The following is an 18,825-nucleotide window of genomic DNA, read 5'->3' as shown; positions in this document are numbered from 1 at the left end:
GGTACCCGACAGGGCGGGTTTGGGTACGAGTAAGGATTTTGATCCGCGGGTGCAACCCGCACCCAACCCAAAGTTTCGGGGGTGTGGGTGTGAGTTTCTATTTCAACCCGTGAGTGACTCGCAGCCTACCCGAAATTTAGTTTATTATTTATTTTGTGCAAAAACGATTAATATACAATAGTAATGATTTTGAATATGTAATTTGGTTAATAATTCATGAAATGTTTTGTTAGTGCTTAATATGAGAAGGCCTAAAACCTATAAATATAACTTAAATAGTGTTGGTACTTAATTAGTTATAACTGAATTATTATTTAAAAATGCACATTGAGTAAAAACTCGCTGGTGACCCGAAACCCGACATGTTCGGTGCGTGTTTGGAATTGCACTCGTGGATACGACTGTGAGCGGATTTAGTTAGACTTTACGAGTGTGATCGCGGTCTCACGGACGAGTTTTTTCTCTACCCGGACCATTGTCATCCCTATTCAAACCAACATCGCACGTGCGTCAACTCCACACGACAAATCGTATCTGCCAACGCATGCATTCACGTGGTGGTTTGCTCGATCAACGTTTTCTAATCATCTGAACCAGCAGATCAGCAGAGGGACGCGCCGCGCGCATGCCAATTAATTAGAAATGCCAGCACTTGCCTAGCAAGCTAGGTGACTATCATCAGCGAGCTCGTTCGCAAAACTTCACATCACAGGCACAGTTGACGTCGGCTAACAAAGCTCGTCATGGCACCCGGTATTAGCCTCAAGAAGCTACTAGCCATCGGCATGGCCATCTGCGCCATGTCCCTCGCTTCGGCTGCCACCGCGACCAAGACCTCCCCAGAGAACTACGTCGAGCTGCACAACGCGGCGCGCAGCGCGGCCGGCGCCGGGCGAGTGTCGTGGGACGCCGAGGCGGCGAGGCACGCGGCCAAGCGGGCCGCCGCGGGCTGCGCTGCTGGCCTCCGGAGCATGTCATTGCCTGTTGTTGCTGGTGGCGGGTATGGAGAGAACGTCTTCCGTGGCACGCCGGGGAAGGCCTGGGCAGCCGCCGACGCCGTGCGCGCGTGGACGGCGCCGGCGGCCACGGAGTACGTGCAGCTCGTGTGGCCGGCCTCCGTCAGAATCGGCTGCGCACGCGCCGCCTGCGCCGGCGGCCGCGGCGTCGTCATTAGCTGCAGCTACAAACCAGCTGGTAATTTACTAGTTTTGACTAGGAATGATTTTACTATACATACATGTTCGTCATAGACGTGTCTGCTTTTTTTCATGTTATACTAAATTATTTAACCTTATACTACGAAATAAATGATATTAATATACATACGTGTTCATCATAGAACGACTGCTTTCATGTTATCTTTTTTTTTTATTTTTTGTAAAGTCAATGCTCAAATATTATGCCAAATACTTTGCAGTGCAGCGGCTTTATTACTACAATGCACTGTTGGTCTCTACGTTAATTTGCTTGTACATATTTCTTTTTACCATCAACACACATATGCATTTTGTTGATGAAACAACATGCTACTAATCTCTTGTCCTTATCTCTTTTTTAATTTTATTCATTAATTTAGTGAAGGAAGCTATGAGAATGGCGCCACTCCCTGCCTACTGTAGATACAACATTAGCCGTTGCTACGACTGTCCAATTTGCTGAAGTATTCTTGGAGCATCTCCGAACAAATAATTTGAGTTGATCCCTATGAACTAATGTCGGCTAGTTTTCAGTATTTACGTTCGTTCTCGTCGACAGTGAGATATGTTTTGTGGTTCTGTCAGTTTCATGATTTACTGGTCCGGCAGAATAATGTTCTAGCAGCCAGATGCTTTACTTCTCAGCATGCCTATGTGAAAATTGTTCAAATCAATGTGAATAGAGAATCCGCTGAGTCATCGCGAGCGGAGAAATCCGCTGTTTTCTAAATCCTAAACCGTGCAAATCCCTTTATCTTACTCTGCACACGAGCCCAGCGATATCCAAATTCTGATGATAACTAGATTATCCAGGAATCCCAATTCTCAGTAAAGCTCTTTAGAACAAAGTTATCCTGAGTAGACTCATATGGAGACACCCCACTAGTAGAGAAAACTTGATAGAATTTACCCTAAGTTTGCATAGGAGCTAAGCAAGAATGACATGAAACCTATAAGTGACTCTACGTATGTACAACCTACCAACCTACCTGCCTTGTATGCTTGAAGGAAAAATTTATTATGATACGAGCACTTATACAAGAACCAAAGCAACTTGACAACGGCATTGACGTGTACCTAAACCATTGGTTGAAGAAGTTTTATTGTTGTGGTCCAAAGGAGTGCGTACATGAGATGAGCACTAACGAAGGAATTTGACCTATGGCTTTGCTCTCTTGTAACCATCAACCTACACCATCGAACTTATTAGGGAAGACGAACAAGATTTAGCGCTTTCACTCGTTGTTTAGATGAGAAAGACATAAAATGTTCGGTAAAAGAAAACACTCGGCAAAGAGCTTCTTTGCCAAGTGTTTTTTCGACACTCGGTAAGACACTCGGCGAAGATTCTATTTGCTGAGTGTTTTCTTTTCAGCACTCGGCAAATAATTTTTTTGCCGAGTGTTTTCTTTTTTAAACTAGGCAAAGATAATTTTGAAATCAAATTTTAAAGCAGTAAATTGATTTAAATGAAAAATGTTTTGACTATAAAGTTGTATAACTCATCAAGATGTACAATTTTTATTTTAGTCATTTCTTTATATGACAAAGTAAAAATAAATTTGTTTACAAAACTTACATATCTCTCTTATAGTTTATGAAATTACAAAGGAGATATATAAGATTTGTGAACAATGTTAGAACCATCATGTTGGATGAGCAAATTGTTGGTCACTTGTTCTCAATTGTTACACACAACCAAAAACAAGGCAACACAATATTAAAAGGATAATCATCTTTTGTCCTTAAACAGTCATCCCTTCGGGATAACTTCTTCGAAGACGAAGGTTAATGAGTTAATTGAATAAATCGTGACTTAGTAGTTTAAGTAAGTGCGTATGCAAAGAATGTAAAGGAGTTCAAACACAATAACTCATCTTCAGATATATCAATTACACATTTCTCCTCTTTCGTATAATGAATTTACAGTCGTACCTTCGGTTTTACAGAGTGGGTTAGGATGAAGGTGCTCTAGAGAAAAGATTACGCACAGCAATTATCCAACCCTTCAAAAGGTACTTTATGCAAAGCACTGTTCATCTATTTATAGGGAATCATACACCTTTGTGCAAAATTACATTTACACCCATGAGGATCACACATAGGGTTTACAAATAACATAAGGACAACATTGTCCTTTGCTTCCAATATCTTGGATGATTTCTCCTAGCTATGACGAAGGTAGCTTCGTCGCCCCTCCACTACCCTGTATCAAATGTGTTCTGGTGTCGAAGCTCCTGCAATACTTCGCAATCAATGGTTAAACGTGTTTTTGAGAACCTTTGAGAGCACCTAGACGGGGGTGAATAAGTTATCCTGTAAAAATCAAGTCTAAACAACACAACTTGGTTTATAATAAATGTTAGTGAGATCAAAACCAAGGTGATGTGAATAAGGAGAGAACTCTTCACTTGATTGTTCCTTTAGAATATGTATTGAACTTAGGAACAATAGTGCAAGTGAATATATGAGAACTCTTATGGAAGAAAACAATCACAAAGAAAGAAGCGCAAGTGACACGGTGATTTTATCTCGTGGTTCGGCCAATGCCTACTCCACGTTGTGGTGACCCCTTCGGTCAAGGATTGCACTCAATCCCTCTCAAGTGATCCAACGATCAAGCTTGAGTACCATGGTTTTCTTCCTTAATCTCAAGTATTCCCTTTGTGAGGAATCTCCACAAGTTGGAGCCTCTCACCCTTACAAGATTGATCACAATTAAACCACAAGAGTAAGGAAGGGAATAGAAACACACATAAGAGCTAGAGTCACAGCAACGACACACACAAGTAAGAAACGAGCACACGAAACAATGCAGCTTAGTCACAGCTCAAAGAAGTGCTCAAATCTCAATCACAATGAACCAAATGCGTGCTTGCGGAGTCTAGGCTTCTTAGGATGTTCAATGGAGGCTTGGTGTACTACTCCATGCGCCTAGGGGTCCATTTTATGCCCCAAGGCAGCTAGGAGCCATTGGAGCTCCATTTGGAAGGCCATTGTTGCCTTCTGTTCGCTGGCGCACCAGACTGTCTGGTGCACACCGGACAGTGAACAGTACGCACACGGGACGCGGTAATGAATCCCCTGATTAGCTGATTTCCGCTTCTGGGGGGACACCGGACTGTCTGGTGCGCCTGTTGACCGTTGGCTAGCGCTGACGTGGCCACTAGCCGTTGCGCGGCTGGTACACCGGACTGTCCGGCGCCTTGCGCGGACTGTCCGGTGATTTTTAGCCGACGTAGGCTGAAAACCCCGAGAGCAGCGAGTTTGGCCGGGCCAAGCACCGGACCGTCCGGTGCTACGCAGTCCAGCAACTTTTCCCTATTCCTTCCTTTGTCTATTTTGTTTCTTTTTTGGACTTCACTTAGCTGAGTCCCTGACACTTAGAAAAACATGTTTAACACACAAATCAATTGACTCAATGTCCAGAACATACCTTTTAGCTTGATCTATATAGCTTTGCACTAAGTGCTCTTCCGAGCTTATTTTGCCTTAAACACTTTTGCTTAACATCATGTTAATTCAAATATAATGTGTTGTGCATCTAATCACCAAAACAATATAGAGGGAACATTTCCCTTTCAACCTTCGGGAGACGAAGGCCCCCAACACAAATGACCAAACAACCAAAAATAAATTTTGTAGACCTTGAGAAGTTATAGAGTTTTGTGGGTTGCAACGTTTTGATTTGAAGTCATCTTATCAACAAAAACTACATCTAAATTTTAAAAATTTAAAATTTGAATTTTCCAAAGGACCTCACATGGAAAAACCACAAAAATGGAAATTTTAGGTCTTGAAAAGTTATGAAACTTTGTAGTTAACAATTGTTTAATTTGAAATTATCTTGTCATGTAAAACTATGTTTGAATTTTTTTATTTCAAAATTTTCAAACTGCCTCGGATAGAAAAAAACACCAAAAGTAAAGTTGTAGATCTCAAAAAGTTATGAAACTTTGTAATTAACAACCTTTTAATTTAAAATCATCTTGTCATATAAAAATGTGTTTGAAGTTTTAAAATTTGAAATTCAAAATTTGTAAACGATCTCGGATGAAGAAACTATCAAAATAAAAGTCGTAGACCTCAAAAAAGTTATACAACTTTGTAGTTGACAAATTTTTCATTTGAATTCATTTAGTGCCTCAAACAATCAATTTACACTTGGTTAGTTATAATATATGTAGAGGAAAAACGTAATGTAGACATGATTGAGATAAACAGGTCGTGGTAGAGAAGTTTGTGAGAGAGAGAGAGGAGTTCGAGTCTCATAGGATACAATTTGCTAAACAAATGCTACAAAAAAATGTTGAGAAAATGTGAATGGGTAGGCTTTGGCTGTCGATGGCTGGTGGTAGGTGGTTTCCCTAATTAAAAAAATATTTTGTTATTTTTCATGCTTTTGTCGAGTGCTTTTCTTCACCGAATGCTTTTGGTACTCGATAAAGTACTTTTTGCTGAGTGTTTTCTTCGCCGATTGCTTCTAGTACTCGACAAAGTCTTTGTCGTGTGCCCACAAAAAAGCACTCGGCAAAGAACTTATTGTTGAGCACCAAAAGTGGCGGACGGTCCGGCCCTAGAGCCCAAACGGTCTGCGGCCCCGCGATCAGATCAACTCAGGTGATTATCTTTATCTCGTGCGTGGTTATCCATCTAATCACGTGGGAGTTGTTGGCTATCTCTTAGGAACAGGTCCAAACCTCCTCCCCTACAAATATAAAGGGGTACAGCCGATTGAGAACCCCCGAACACATTCCAATCGAATCTATCTACTTTATTTACCTTTTATGCCCTAGGAGTAGATGTAGTGTAGTTCTAGTTGTAGCCTTCCGCATATCCACCTCCACCCTTATTCGACTCTACGTCGCCTAGATTTGTCTTGGGTGGCCTGCCGAGCCCAAGACGACCCTAGGATCTTACCCCTCCCAGGGCAAGATCTAGTTGTCCACCCAAGGCCTCTTCCTTGAATTGATCTCTTAATTCCTAGGTGACTCCACATCGTCTAGGGATGCCTCGGGTGACCTGTCGACCTAGAGCACCCTAAGATCTCTCTCCCAGGGCGAGATCTAGATTCCAGCGAGTAGGAAGATGACCCTGTGCCATCACGGATCGTCTGGTCCTGTGCGCGGACCGTCCGGTGCGACGCAGGGAAGGCGCCGCTCCTGCATCCAGGTCACGGACCGTCCGGGCCAGAGCCACGGACCGTCTGCACCGCCACAGTGGACACCGCCAGACGGTACACCCCTAGTGATTGGTGCTGCCCAGATCGGCGTCAACATACTTTTTGACGACTCCACTAGGGAAGAAGGTTGTAGATGATAGTCGCCTAGAGGGGGGGTGAATAGGGCGAAACTGAAATTTTCAAAAATAATCACAACTACAAGCCGGGTTAGCGTTAGAAATATAAACGAGTCCGCGAGAGGGCGTAAAAACAAATCGCAAGCGAGTAAAGCGGTGAGACACAAGGATTTGTTTTACCGAGGTTGGGTTCTCGCAAACCTACTCCCCGTTGAGGTGGTCACAAAGACCGGGTCTCTTTCAACCCTTCCCCTCTCTTAAACGGTCCCTCGGACCGAGTGAGCTTTCTCTTCTCAATCACTTGGAACACAAAGTTCCTACAAGGACCACCACAAGATTGGTGTCTCTTGCCTCAATTACAAGTGAGTTTGATCGCAATAAGGAATCAAGAAAGAAGAAAGCAATCCAAGCGCAAGAGCTCGAAAGAACACAAACAAATCTCTCTCACTAGTCACTAAAGCTTTGTGTGGAATTTGGGAGAGGATTTGATCTCTTGGGTGTGTCTAGAATTGAATGCCTAGCTCTTGTAAGTGGTTGGAAGTGTGAAAACTTGGATGCAATGAATGGTGGGTGGTTGGGGGTATTTATAGCCCCAACCACCAAACTAGCCGTTTGGTGGGGCTGACTGTCGTATGGTGCACCGGACAGTCCGGTGCACACCGGACATGTCCGGTGCCCCAGCCACGTCACCAAAGTCGTTGGGTTCCGACCGTTGGAGCTCTGTCTTCTGGGCCCGCCTGGATGTCCGGTGGCGCACCGGACATGTACTGTAGAGTGTCCGGTGCGCCAGTATGGGCGTGCCTGACTTCTGCGCGCGCTGGCGCGCATTTAATGCGCTGCAGGTAGCCGTTGGCGCCGAAATATCCGTTGCTCCGTTGTCACACCGGACAGTCCGGTGCACACCGGACATGTCCGATGAATTATAGCGGACTAGCCGTTGCGAATTCCCGAAGCTGGCGAGTTCCTGAGGCGCCGTTCCTTGGAGCACCGGACACTGTCCGGTGTACACCGGACAGTCCGGTGAATTATAGCGGAGCGCCTCTGGATATTCCCGAAGGTGACGAGTTTGACTGGGAGTCCTCTGGTGCACCGGACACTGTCCGGTGGCACATCGGACAGTCCGGTGCGCCAGTCCAGAGGTGCCTTCGGTTGTCCCTGTGCTCTTTTGTTGAACCCAATACTTGGTCTTTTATTGGCTAAGTGTGAACCTTTGGTACCTGTATAACTTGTACACTAGAGCAAACTAGTTAGTCCAATTGTTTGTGTTGGGCAATTCAACCACCAAAATCATTTAGGAACTAGGTGTAAGCCTAATTCCTTTTCAATCTCCCCCTTTTTGGTGATTGATGCCAACACAAACCAAAGCAAATATAGGAGTGCATATCTTTTTGTAAAGGTTGCTTGGAATTGAGCCAATATAAATACTTATAAGATATGCATGGATTGTTTCTTTTATTTTTAACATTTTGGACCACGCTTGCACCACATGTTTTGTTTTTGCAATATCTTTTTGTAAATCCTTTTCAAAGTCCTTTTGCAAAATAGTAAAAGGTAAATGAATAAGATTTTGCTAAGCATTTTCAAGTTTTGAAATTTTCTCCCCTTGTTTGAAATGCTTTTCCTTTGACTAAACAAAACTCCCCCTTAATGAAATCCTCCTCTTAGTGTTCAAGAGGGTTTTGATATTAGTATTGAAATTATATCACAAGTGAGATACCAATTTGAAAATACTCTTTGAAAAACTAAAATTTTGAAATTGGTGGTGGTGCGGTCCTTTTGCTTTGGGCTCATACTCTCTCCCCCTTTGGCATGAATCGCCAAAAACGGAATCATTAGAGCCCTTAGAATTATTCTCTCCCCCTTTGGTTATAAATAAATGAGTGAAGATTATACCAAAGATGGAGTCCTTTTGCTTTTGACTCTCCCCCAAAAGATGGAGAGATGCGCGGAGCGACGGCGAACGATGAGTTACGGAGTGGAAGCCTTTGTCTTCGCCGAAGACTCCAATTCCCTTTCAATATACCTATGACTTGGTTTGAAATAGACTTGAAAACACATTAGTCATAGCACATGAAAGAGACATGATCAAAGGTATATAAATTAGCTATGTGTGCAAATTAACAAAAGAAGTTCCTAGAATCGAGAATATTTAGCTCATGCCTAAGTTTGTTAAAAGTTTGTTCATCAAGTGGCTTGGTAAAGATATCGGCTAATTGATCTTTAGTATTAATGTAAGAAATCTTGATATCTCCCTTTTGTTGGTGATCCCTTAAAAAGTGATACCGAATGGCTATGTGTTTAGTGCGGCTATGCTCAACGGGATTATCCGCCATGCGGATTGCACTCTCATTATCACATAGAAGAGGAACTTTGGTTAATTTGTAACCATAGTCCCTAAGGGTTTGCCTCATCCAAAGTAGTTGCGCGCAACAATGGTCTGCGGCAATGTACTCGGCTTCGGCGGTAGAAAGAGCTACGGAATTTTGCTTCTTTGAAGCCCAAGACACCAAGGATCTTCCCAAGAACTGGCAAGTCCCCGATGTGCTCTTTCTATTGATTTTACACCCTGCCCAATCGGCATCTGAATAACCAATCAAATCAAAAGTGGATCCCCTAGGATACCAAAGCCCAAACTTAGGAGTATACACTAAATATCTCAAGATTCGTTTTACGGCCGTAAGGTGAGCTTCCTTAGGGTCGGCTTGGAATCTTGCACACATGCATACGGAAAGCATAATATCCGGTCGAGATGCACATAAATATAGCAAAGAACCTATCATCGACCGGTATACCTTTTGATCGACGGATTTACCTCCCTCGTCGAGGTCGAGATGCCCATTGGTTCCCATGGGTGTCTTGATGGGTTTGGCATCCTTCATTCCAAACTTGCTTAGAATATCTTGAGTGTACTTCGTTTGGCTTAGGAAGGTGCCTTCTTGGAGTTGCTTCACTTGAAATCCTAAGAAATACTTCAACTCCCCCATCATAGACATCTCGAACTTTTGTGTCATGATCCTACTAAATTCTTCACAAGTAGACTCGTTAGTAGACCCAAATATAATATCATCAACATAAATTTGGCATACAAACAAGTCATTTTCAAGAGTTTTAGTGAATAGAGTAGGATCGGCCTTTCCGACTTTGAATCCATTAGTGATAAGGAAATCCCTTAGGCGTTTATACCATGCTCGTGGGGCTTGCTTAAGCCCATAAAGCGCCTTAGAGAGCCTATAGATATGGTTAGGGTACTCACTGTCTTCAAAGCCGGGAGGTTGCTCAACATAGACCTCTTCCTTGATTGGTCCATTGAGGAAGGCACTCTTCACGTCCATTTGATAAAGCTTGAAGCCATGGTAAGTAGCATAGGCTAATAATATTCGAATTCACTCAAGCCTAGCTACGGGTGCATAGGTTTCACCGAAATCCAAACCTTCGACTTGGGAGTATCCCTTGGCCACAAGTCGGGCTTTGTTCCTTGTCACCACACCATGCTCATCTTGCTTGTTGCGGAAGACCCATTTGGTTCCTACAATATTTTGATTAGGACGTGGAACTAAATGCCATACCTCATTCCTAGTGAAGTTGTTGAGCTCCTCTTGCATCGCTACCACCCAATCCGAATCTTGTAGTGCTTCCTCTACCCTGTGTGGCTCAATAGAGGAAACAAAAGAGTAATGTTCACAGAAATGTGCAACACGAGATCTAGTAGTTACCCCTTTATGAATGTCGCCGAGGATGGTGTCGACGGGGTGATCTCGTTGGATTGCTTGGTGGACTCTTGGGTGTGGCGGCCTTTGCTCTTCATCCTCCTTGTCTTGCTCATTTTTATCTCCCCCTTGATCATTGCCGTTATCTTGAGGTGGCTCATTTGCTTGATCTTCTCCTTCATCAACTTGAGCCTCATCCTCATTTTGAGTTGGTGGAGATGCTTGCGTGGAGGAGGATGGTTGATCTTGTGCATTTGGAGGCTCTTCGGATTCCTTAGGACACACATCCCCAATGGACATGTTCCTTAGTGCGATGCACGGAGCCTCTTCATCACCTATCTCATCAAGATCAACTTGCTCTACTTGAGAGCTGTTAGTCTCATCAAACACAACATCACAAGAAACTTCAACTTGTCCAGAGGACTTGTTAAAGACTCTATATGCCCTTGTGTTTGAATCATACCCTAGTAAAAAGCCTTCTACTGTCTTAGGAGCAAATTTAGATTTTCTACCTCTTTTAACAAGAATAAAGCATTTGCTACCAAAGACTCTAAAATATTAAATATTGGGCTTTTTACCGGTTAGGAGTTCATAGGATGTCTTCTTGAGGATTCGGTGTAGATATAACCGGTTGATAGCGTAGCAAGAAGTGTTGACCGCCTCGGCCCAAAACCGATCCGAAGTCTTGTACTCATCAAGCATGGTTCTTGCCATGTCCAATAGAGTTCTATTCTTCCTTTCCACTACACCATTTTGTTGTGGCGTGTAGGGAGAGGAGAACTCATGCTTGATGCCCTCCTCCTCAAGGAAGCCTTCAATTTGAGAGTTCTTGAACTCCGTCCCATTGTCGCTTCTAATTTTCTTGATCCTTAAGCCGAACTCATTTTGAGCCCGTCTCAAGAATCCCTTTAAGGTCTCTTGGGTTTGAGATTTTTCCTGCAAAAAGAATACCCAAGTGAAGCGAGAATAATCATCCACTATTACAAGACAATACTTACTCAGGCCGATGCTTATGTAGGCAATCGGGCCGAATAAATCCATGTGGAGTAGCTCAAGCGGCCTATCGGTCGTCATGATGTTCTTGTGTGGATGATGGGCACCAACTTGCTTTCCCGCTTGGCATACGCTACAAACCCTGTCTTTCTTAAAATGAACATTGGTTAGTCCTAAAATGTGCTCTCCCTTTAGAAGCTTATGAAGATTCTTCATTCCAACATGGGCTAGTCGGCGATGCCAGAGCCAACTCATGTTAGTCTTAGCAATTAAGCAAGTGTCGAGTTCAGCTCTATCAAAATCTACCAAGTATAGCTGGCCCTCCAACACTCCCTTAAATGCTATTGAATCATCACTTCTTCTAAAGACAGTGACACCTACATCAGTGAAAAGACAGTTGTAACCCATTTTGCATAATTGAGATACAGAAAGCAAATTGTAATCTAATGAATCTACAAGAAAAACATTGGAAATAAAATGGTCAGGAGATATAGCAATTTTACCCAATCCTTTGACCAAACCTTGGTTTCCATCCCCAAATGTGATCGCTCGTTGGGGATCTTGGTTTTTCTCGTAGGAGGAGAACATCTTCTTCTCCCCTGTCATGTGGTTTGTGCACCCGCTATCGATGATCCAACTTGAGCCCCCGGATGCATAAACCTACAAAACAAGTAGTTCTTGACTTTAGGTACCCAAACGGTTTTGGGTCCTTTGGCATTAGAAACAAGAACTTTGGGTACCCAAACACAAGTCTTGGAGCCCTTGTGTTTGCCCCCAACAAACTTGGCAACTACCTTGCCGGATTTGTTAGTTAAAACATATGATGCATCAAAAGTTTTGAATGAAATGTCATGATCATTTGATGCATTAGGAGTTCTCTTCTTAGGCAACTTAGCACGGGTTGGTTGCCTAGAACTAGATGTCTCACCCTTATACATAAAAGCATGATTTGGGCCAGAGTGAGACTTCCTAGAGTGAATTCTCCTAATCTTGCTCTCGGGATAACCGGCAGGGTACAAAATGTAACCCTCGTTATTCTGAGGCATGGGAGCTTTGCCCTTAACAAAATTAGACAATCTTTTAGGAGGGGCATTAAGTTTGACATTATCTCCTCTTTGGAAGCCAATGCCATCCTTGATGCCAGGGCGTCTCCCATTATAAAGCATACTACGAGCGAATTTAAATTTTTCATTCTCTAAGTTATGCTCAGCAATTTTAGCATCTAATTTTGCTATATGATCATTTTGTTGTTTAATTAAAGCCATGTGATCATGAATAGCATTGATATCAACATCTCTACATCTAGTACAAATGGAAACATGCTCAACAATAGATGTAGAGGGTTTGCAAGATTTTAATTCTATAACCTTTGCATGTAATATGTCATTTCATTTCTAAGGTCAGAAATAGTAACATTGCAAATATCAAAATCTTTAGCCTTAGCAAGCAATTTCTCATTTTCAATCCTAAGGCTAGCAAGAGAAACATTCAACTCATCAATCCTAGCAAGTAAATCAACATTATCATCTCTAGGATTGGAAGTTGAAATATTACAAACATGAGAATCAACCTTAGCAATTAATTTGGCATTTTCATTTCTAAGGTTGCCTATAGTGTCATGGCATGTGCTTAGCTCACTAGATAATTTCTCACATTTTTCTACCTCTAGAGCATAAGCATTCTTAACCTTAACATGCTTTTTATTTTCCTTGATTAGGAAGTCCTCTTGGGAGTCCAAGAGATCATCCTTTTCATGGATGACACTAATTAGCTCATTTAGTTTTTCCTTTTGTTCCATGTTAAGGTTGGCAAAAAGGGTACGCAAATTATCTTCCTCATCACTAGCATTATCATCACTAGAAGATTCATATTTAGTGGAGGATTTTGATTTAACCTTCTTACTTTTGCCGTCCTTTGCCATGAGACATTTGTGGCCGATGTTGGGGAAGAGAAGTCCCTTGGTGACGGCAATGTTGGCGGCGTCCTCGTCGTCGGAGGAGTCGCTAGAGCTTTCGTCGGAGTCCCACTCACGACAAACATGGGCATCGCCGCCCTTCTTCTTGTAGTATCTCTTCTTCTCCTTTCTTCTCCCCTTCTTGTCGTCGCCCCTGTCACTATCACTAGATAATGGACATTTCGCAATAAAATGACCGGGCTTACCACATTTGTAGCATACTTTCTTGGAGCGGGGTTTGTAGTCTCTCCCCCTCCTTTGCTTGAGGATTTGGAGGAAGCTCTTGATGATGAGCGCCATCTCCTCGTTGTCGAGCTTGGAGGCGTCGATGGGTGTTCGACTTGGAGTAGCCTCCTCCTTCTTTTCTTCCGTTGCCTTGAATGCGACGGGTTGTGCTTCGGGCATGGAGGAGGTGTCTTGCTTGATGATTTTCTTTGAGCCTTTAATCATTAGCTCAAAGCTCACAAATTTTCCTATAACCTCCTCGAGAGACATTAGCTTATATCTAGGATCACCTCGAATTAATTGAACTTGTGTAGGGTTAAGAAATACGAGGGATCTAAGAATAACCTTGACCATCTCATGGTCATCCCATTTTTCGCTCCCGAGGTTGCGCACTTGGTTTACCAAGGTCTTCAAGCGGTTGTACATAACTTGTGGATCCTCCCCTTGGTGGAGCATGAAGCGACCGAGCACCCCCTCGATCGTCTCCCGCTTGGTGATCTTTGTCACCTCGTCTCCCTCATGCGCGGTCTTAAGTACGTCCCAAATTTCCTTCGCACTTTTTAACCCTTGCACCTTATTATACTCCTCTCGACTTAGAGAGGCGAGGAGTATAGTGGTGGCTTGGGAGTTAAAGTGGTGAATTTGGGCCACCTCGTCCGAGTCGTAGTCTTCATCCCCTACGGATGGTACCTGTACACCAAACTCAACAACATTCCATATGCTTGTGTGGAGTGAGGTTAGATGATGCCTCATTTTGTCACTCCACATATTATAATCTTCACCGTCAAAAACCGGTGGTTTGCCTAATGGAACGGAAAGTAATGGAGTATGTCTAGAAGTACGAGGATAATGTAAGGGAATCTTACTAAACTTCTTGCGCTCATGGCGCTTAGAAGTTATGGAGGGCGCGTCGGAGCCGGAGGTAGAAGGTGATGAAGTGTCGGTCTCGTAATAGACCACCTTCCTCATCTTCTTAATTTTGTCGCCACTCCGATGCGACTTGTGGGAAGAAGTCTTCTTTTCCTTCTTCTTCTCCTTCCTCTTCTCCTTGTTGCGGGACTCTCCCGATAGAGCTTTCTCGTTGCTTGTAGTGGGCTTTTTGCCGGTATCCATCTCCTTCTTGGCGTGATCTCCCGACATCACTTCGAGCGGTTAGGCTCTAATGAAGCACCGGGCTCCGATACCAATTGATAGTCGCCTAGAGGGGGGGTGAATAGGGCGAAACTGAAATTTTCAAAAATAATCACAACTACAAGCCGGGTTAGCGTTAGAAATATAAACGAGTCCGCGAGAGGGCGTAAAAACAAATCGCAAGCGAGTAAAGCGGTGAGACACAAGGATTTGTTTTACCGAGGTTCGGTTCTCGCAAACCTACTCCCCGTTGAGGTGGTCACAAAGACCAGGTCTCTTTCAACCCTTTCCCTCTCTCAAACAGTCCCTCGGACCGAGTGAGCTTTCTCTTCTCAATCACTTGGAACACAAAGTTCCTACAAGGACCACCACAAGATTGGTGTCTCTTGCCTCAATTACAAGTGAGTTTGATCGCAATAAGGAATCAAGAAAGAAGAAAGCAATCCAAGCGCAAGAGCTCGAAAGAACACAAGCAAATCTCTCTCACTAGTCACTAAAGCTTTGTGTGGAATTTGGGAGAGGATTTGATCTCTTGGGTGTGTCTAGAATTGAATGCCTAGCTCTTGTAAGTGGTTGGAAGTGTGAAAACTTGGATGCAATGAATGGTGGGTGGTTGGGGGTATTTATAGCCCCAACCACCAAACTAGCTGTTTGGTGGGGCTGACTGTCGTATGGTGCACCGGACAGTTCGGTGCACACCGGACATGTCCGGTGCCCCAGCCACGTCACCAAAGCCGTTGGGTTCCGACCGTTGGAGCTCTGTCTTCTGGGCCCGCCTGGATGTCCGGTGGCGCACCGGACATGTACTGTAGAGTGTCCGGTGCGCCAGTATGGGCGTGCCTGACTTCTGCGCGCGCTGGCGCGCATTTAATGCGCTGCAGGTAGCCGTTGGCGCCGAAATATCCGTTGCTCCGTTGTCACACCGGACAGTCCGGTGCACACCAGACATGTCCGGTGAATTATAGCGGACTAGTCGTTGCGAATTCCCGAAGCTGGCGAGTTCCTGAGGCGCCGTTCCTTGGAGCACCGGACACTGTCCGGTGTACACCGGACAGTCCGGTGAATTATAGCGGAGCGCCTCTGGATATTCCCGAAGGTGACGAGTTTGACTGGGAGTCCTCTGGTGCACCGGACACTGTCCGGTGGTGCACCGGACAGTCCGGTGCGCCAGTCCAGAGGTGCCTTTGGTTGTACCTGTGCTCTTTTGTTGAACCCAATACTTGGTCTTTTTATTGGCTAAGTGTGAACCTTTGGTACCTGTATAACTTGTACACTAGAGCAAACTAGTTAGTCCAATTGTTTGTGTTGGGCAATTCAACCACCAAAATCATTTAGGAACTAGGTGTAAGTCTAATTCCCTTTCAGTAGATCCACAAAATCAGGCTTATATGGCCGATTATAAGGGTCTCAACAGTGCTTCTCCAAACAACGACACAAGGTTGACTAATTTATTGGCCGCTGAACATAAAAACTTAGAAGATGACATGGAGAAGATGGATAAGGAGATCCAACGACAATAAGATCAGATGCTCAAGGTGGCAAAAAAGTGGTACCTCTCGCACTTCAAGGTAGATCGCCACTAGAAGGTCGTAAAGGAGAGGAAAATAAACATCGATTACATGTCAGCTGTGCTGCAACAGCTCCCCGCGATAGGTGATGCTAGGTCAGTCGATGATATTCCATTTATTAAAATCTCTTTTGATAATTGGATTAAAAGTATCACGGAGGATATAGAAAGGATGGCACATGCATTAGGAAAAACTCATATGCCTAATTTTTTATCACATAAATTAGGCGTCGAAACAATTGTGCCAAACACATCGGCAACAAATGGGTTTCTCCAGCCATATTCTGGTGTGCCGATGGACTCATATCCAGGACAACTGTCATCGCCATCTCCGCTAGATGGTGGGTCAACTCTGAGCACGGTTGGACCATCCGCATCCACATATAATCTTGGACCATCTAGCCCTCCGTCAGACCGTCTGACACCCTACACCGGACAGTCTGGAGTCACACAGAGCCCACCACAAGGGTTGTAGGCGTTGCCCAACGCGGCCAGACAGTCCGAGAATAGTACCGGACCGTCCGATCCACTCACAGACCGTCCGACTACATAGGTCGGACCGTCCGGAGCACATGAAATCACATGTGATCCTCCTAGTGTGGAAGGCCGGTATAAAGATAGTCGGCCACCCAATCCCCAAGAGCCGAAAAGTCACATGTCGCTAAGCTTGTTTGGCCCGCTAAGGCCAAATCTTCTGTTTGCTCTCACCCGCACTCGACACAAAAGGAGAAAGTTAAATTCACATTTAATATTGCTAAGTGTGATAAAATATTTGATGAGTTACTTAAGCATGGTAATATTGAATTGTCACATATAATTCCTCCGATTGAAGAATTGAAAGAGCATATATATTGTAAATGGCATGGCTCCTTTCTTCATAACACCAATGATTGTGTTGTCTTCCATCGGCAAATACAATTGGCTATAAATGAAGGCCGGTTGAGATTTCAAAAGGAGGTGAAGATTGACAGGTCACCTGTCCCTGTCACCACATTAGAGCCGACGAGCAAAAAAGTCATAGTTCGGCCATTTGCGACCAACAATAGCAAAGATAAAAATGTCGTCATTGGTGATACACGTACGCCAAATATATCACACAAAGTGGTTACACGGAAGGCTCCGGACAAAAGAAAGACCAGAGGCACCAGGGGGCAAGCACGATCAAATACTCGATCACAGTCACCTGTCCTGCGTACATCGGATGGTCCGGGTACTAAGGCCAGACAGTTCGAGACATGAGCGGACAGTCCGGCTATGAAGGCCGAACGGTCCGCAAATGACCAGAAGCAGCAGCAACTTCAGACCGTCGGACCACAACGTTCCAAAACAAGTATTAGGAAGCAAAACACTTTCAAGACGTCTGGTCGACTTAGCAGAATCGGCCCTACTTTTGATCAGCTGCTTGCTAAATATATGAAGAAGGTCGTTCCACACAACCGACCAATAAAACAAACGAAGCCAAAAGGGCGGTCTATGCGAAAGCAAAAGCCAACTAAACCGGCCCAAAAGGTAGCACAACCAAGATCGCATAGTCATCCTCTTCCAGGGATGACATGGTGCTTCCCGGTCTATCCATCGCCGATGTGTTGTCCTACTCATGTGTGGGGTGGTACGGCAATGAATCCGTATTACTGGCCCAATCCATTTGCTTATTTAGGCTGGGGGCACCACAAGTTCTTGCCTATTGACATGTCGATCAGGCAGTCATGGTCGAAGAGGATGCCATCCGAAACGGCCTCTGTGCATCAAAGTTTTATCAAATATTTGTATTATCTTATCGCAAGAGCCGATGACTTGCATCGAGCTAAGTCCTTACTTCGGGAACAAAATAACTCATGAGGTCAATTGTTTCTGAAGTTTTTACTAGTGCTTTTGGTTCGCCAAGCTCCACCAAAAGGTAGGGGGCATGTGTTGAGCACCAAAAGTGACGAACAGTCCGGCCCTAGGGCCCGGACGGTCTGCGCCCCCACGATCAGATCAACTCAGGTGATTATCCTTATCTCGTGCGTGGTTATTCATCTAATCACGTGGGAGTTGTTGGCTATCTCCTAGGAACATGTATAGACCTCCTCCCCTATAAATATAAAGGGGTACGGCCGATTGAGAACCCCCAAACACATTCTAATCGAATCTATCTACTTTATTTACCTTTTCTGCCCTATGAGTAGATGTAGCGTAGTTCTAGTTGTAGCCTTCCGCATATCCACCTCCACCCTAATTTGACTCTACGTCGTCTAGATCTGTCTTGGGTGGCCTGCCGACCCCAATACGACCCTAGGATCTTACCCCTCCCGGAGGGCGAGATCTAGTTGTCCACCCAAGGCCTCTTCATCGAATTGATCTCTTAATTCCTAGGCGACTCCACGTCGTGTAGGGATGCCCCGGGTGACCTATCGACCCGGAGCGCCCTAAGATCTCTCTCCAAGGGCGAGATCTAAATTCCAGCGAGGAGGAAGACGACCCTGCGCCATCACGGACCGTTCGGCCTTGTGCACGGACCGTCCGGTGCGACGCGGGGAAGGCGCCGCTCCTGCACCCAAGTCGCGGACCGTCCGGCCTAGAGCCTTTGCGCCGCTACAGAGGGCACCACCAGGAGGTATACCCCTAGTGATTGGCGCTGCCGAGATCGGCGACAACACTTATTACCGATCAAATGTTTGCTGAGCGTAACACTTGGTAAAGTTTTTGACGAGTGCAAAAAGATCTTCGTCGAGTGTGAGACACTCGGTAAAGAAGACGAGTTCGGCAGTGAAT

General features: G+C 44.6%; 1 protein-coding gene across 1 annotated transcript; it reads left to right on the top strand.

Moving 5' to 3' along the window:
- Nucleotides 1-632: 632 nt before the first annotated feature.
- Nucleotides 633-1,895, top strand: LOC103649392 (pathogenesis-related protein PRB1-2). The gene is made up of 2 exons (XM_008673672.2): nucleotides 633-1,194; nucleotides 1,577-1,895. Exons 1-2 carry the CDS (start codon nucleotides 744-746, stop codon nucleotides 1,657-1,659), a joined length of 534 nt encoding a protein of 177 aa, XP_008671894.2. The 5' UTR covers nucleotides 633-743; the 3' UTR covers nucleotides 1,660-1,895.
- Nucleotides 1,896-18,825: the final 16,930 nt, after the last annotated feature.

The sequence above is a fragment of the Zea mays genome, chromosome 2 (assembly GCF_902167145.1).
Source record: "Zea mays cultivar B73 chromosome 2, Zm-B73-REFERENCE-NAM-5.0, whole genome shotgun sequence".
In the NCBI taxonomy this organism is placed as follows: domain Eukaryota; kingdom Viridiplantae; phylum Streptophyta; class Magnoliopsida; order Poales; family Poaceae; genus Zea; species Zea mays.
Note: the sequence above shows the minus strand (reverse complement) of the source record. Positions and strands in the feature narration are given on the sequence as shown.

Bases quoted from the DNA above. Each gene is read 5' to 3' on its own strand.
- LOC103649392 (XM_008673672.2), top strand. From the start codon at position 744: ATGGCACCCGGTATTAGCCTCAAGAAGCTACTAGCCATCGGCATGGCC. The intron at 1,195-1,576 runs GTAATTTACTAG...TCATTAATTTAG, and splicing joins CTGCAGCTACAAACCAGCTG to TGAAGGAAGCTATGAGAATG.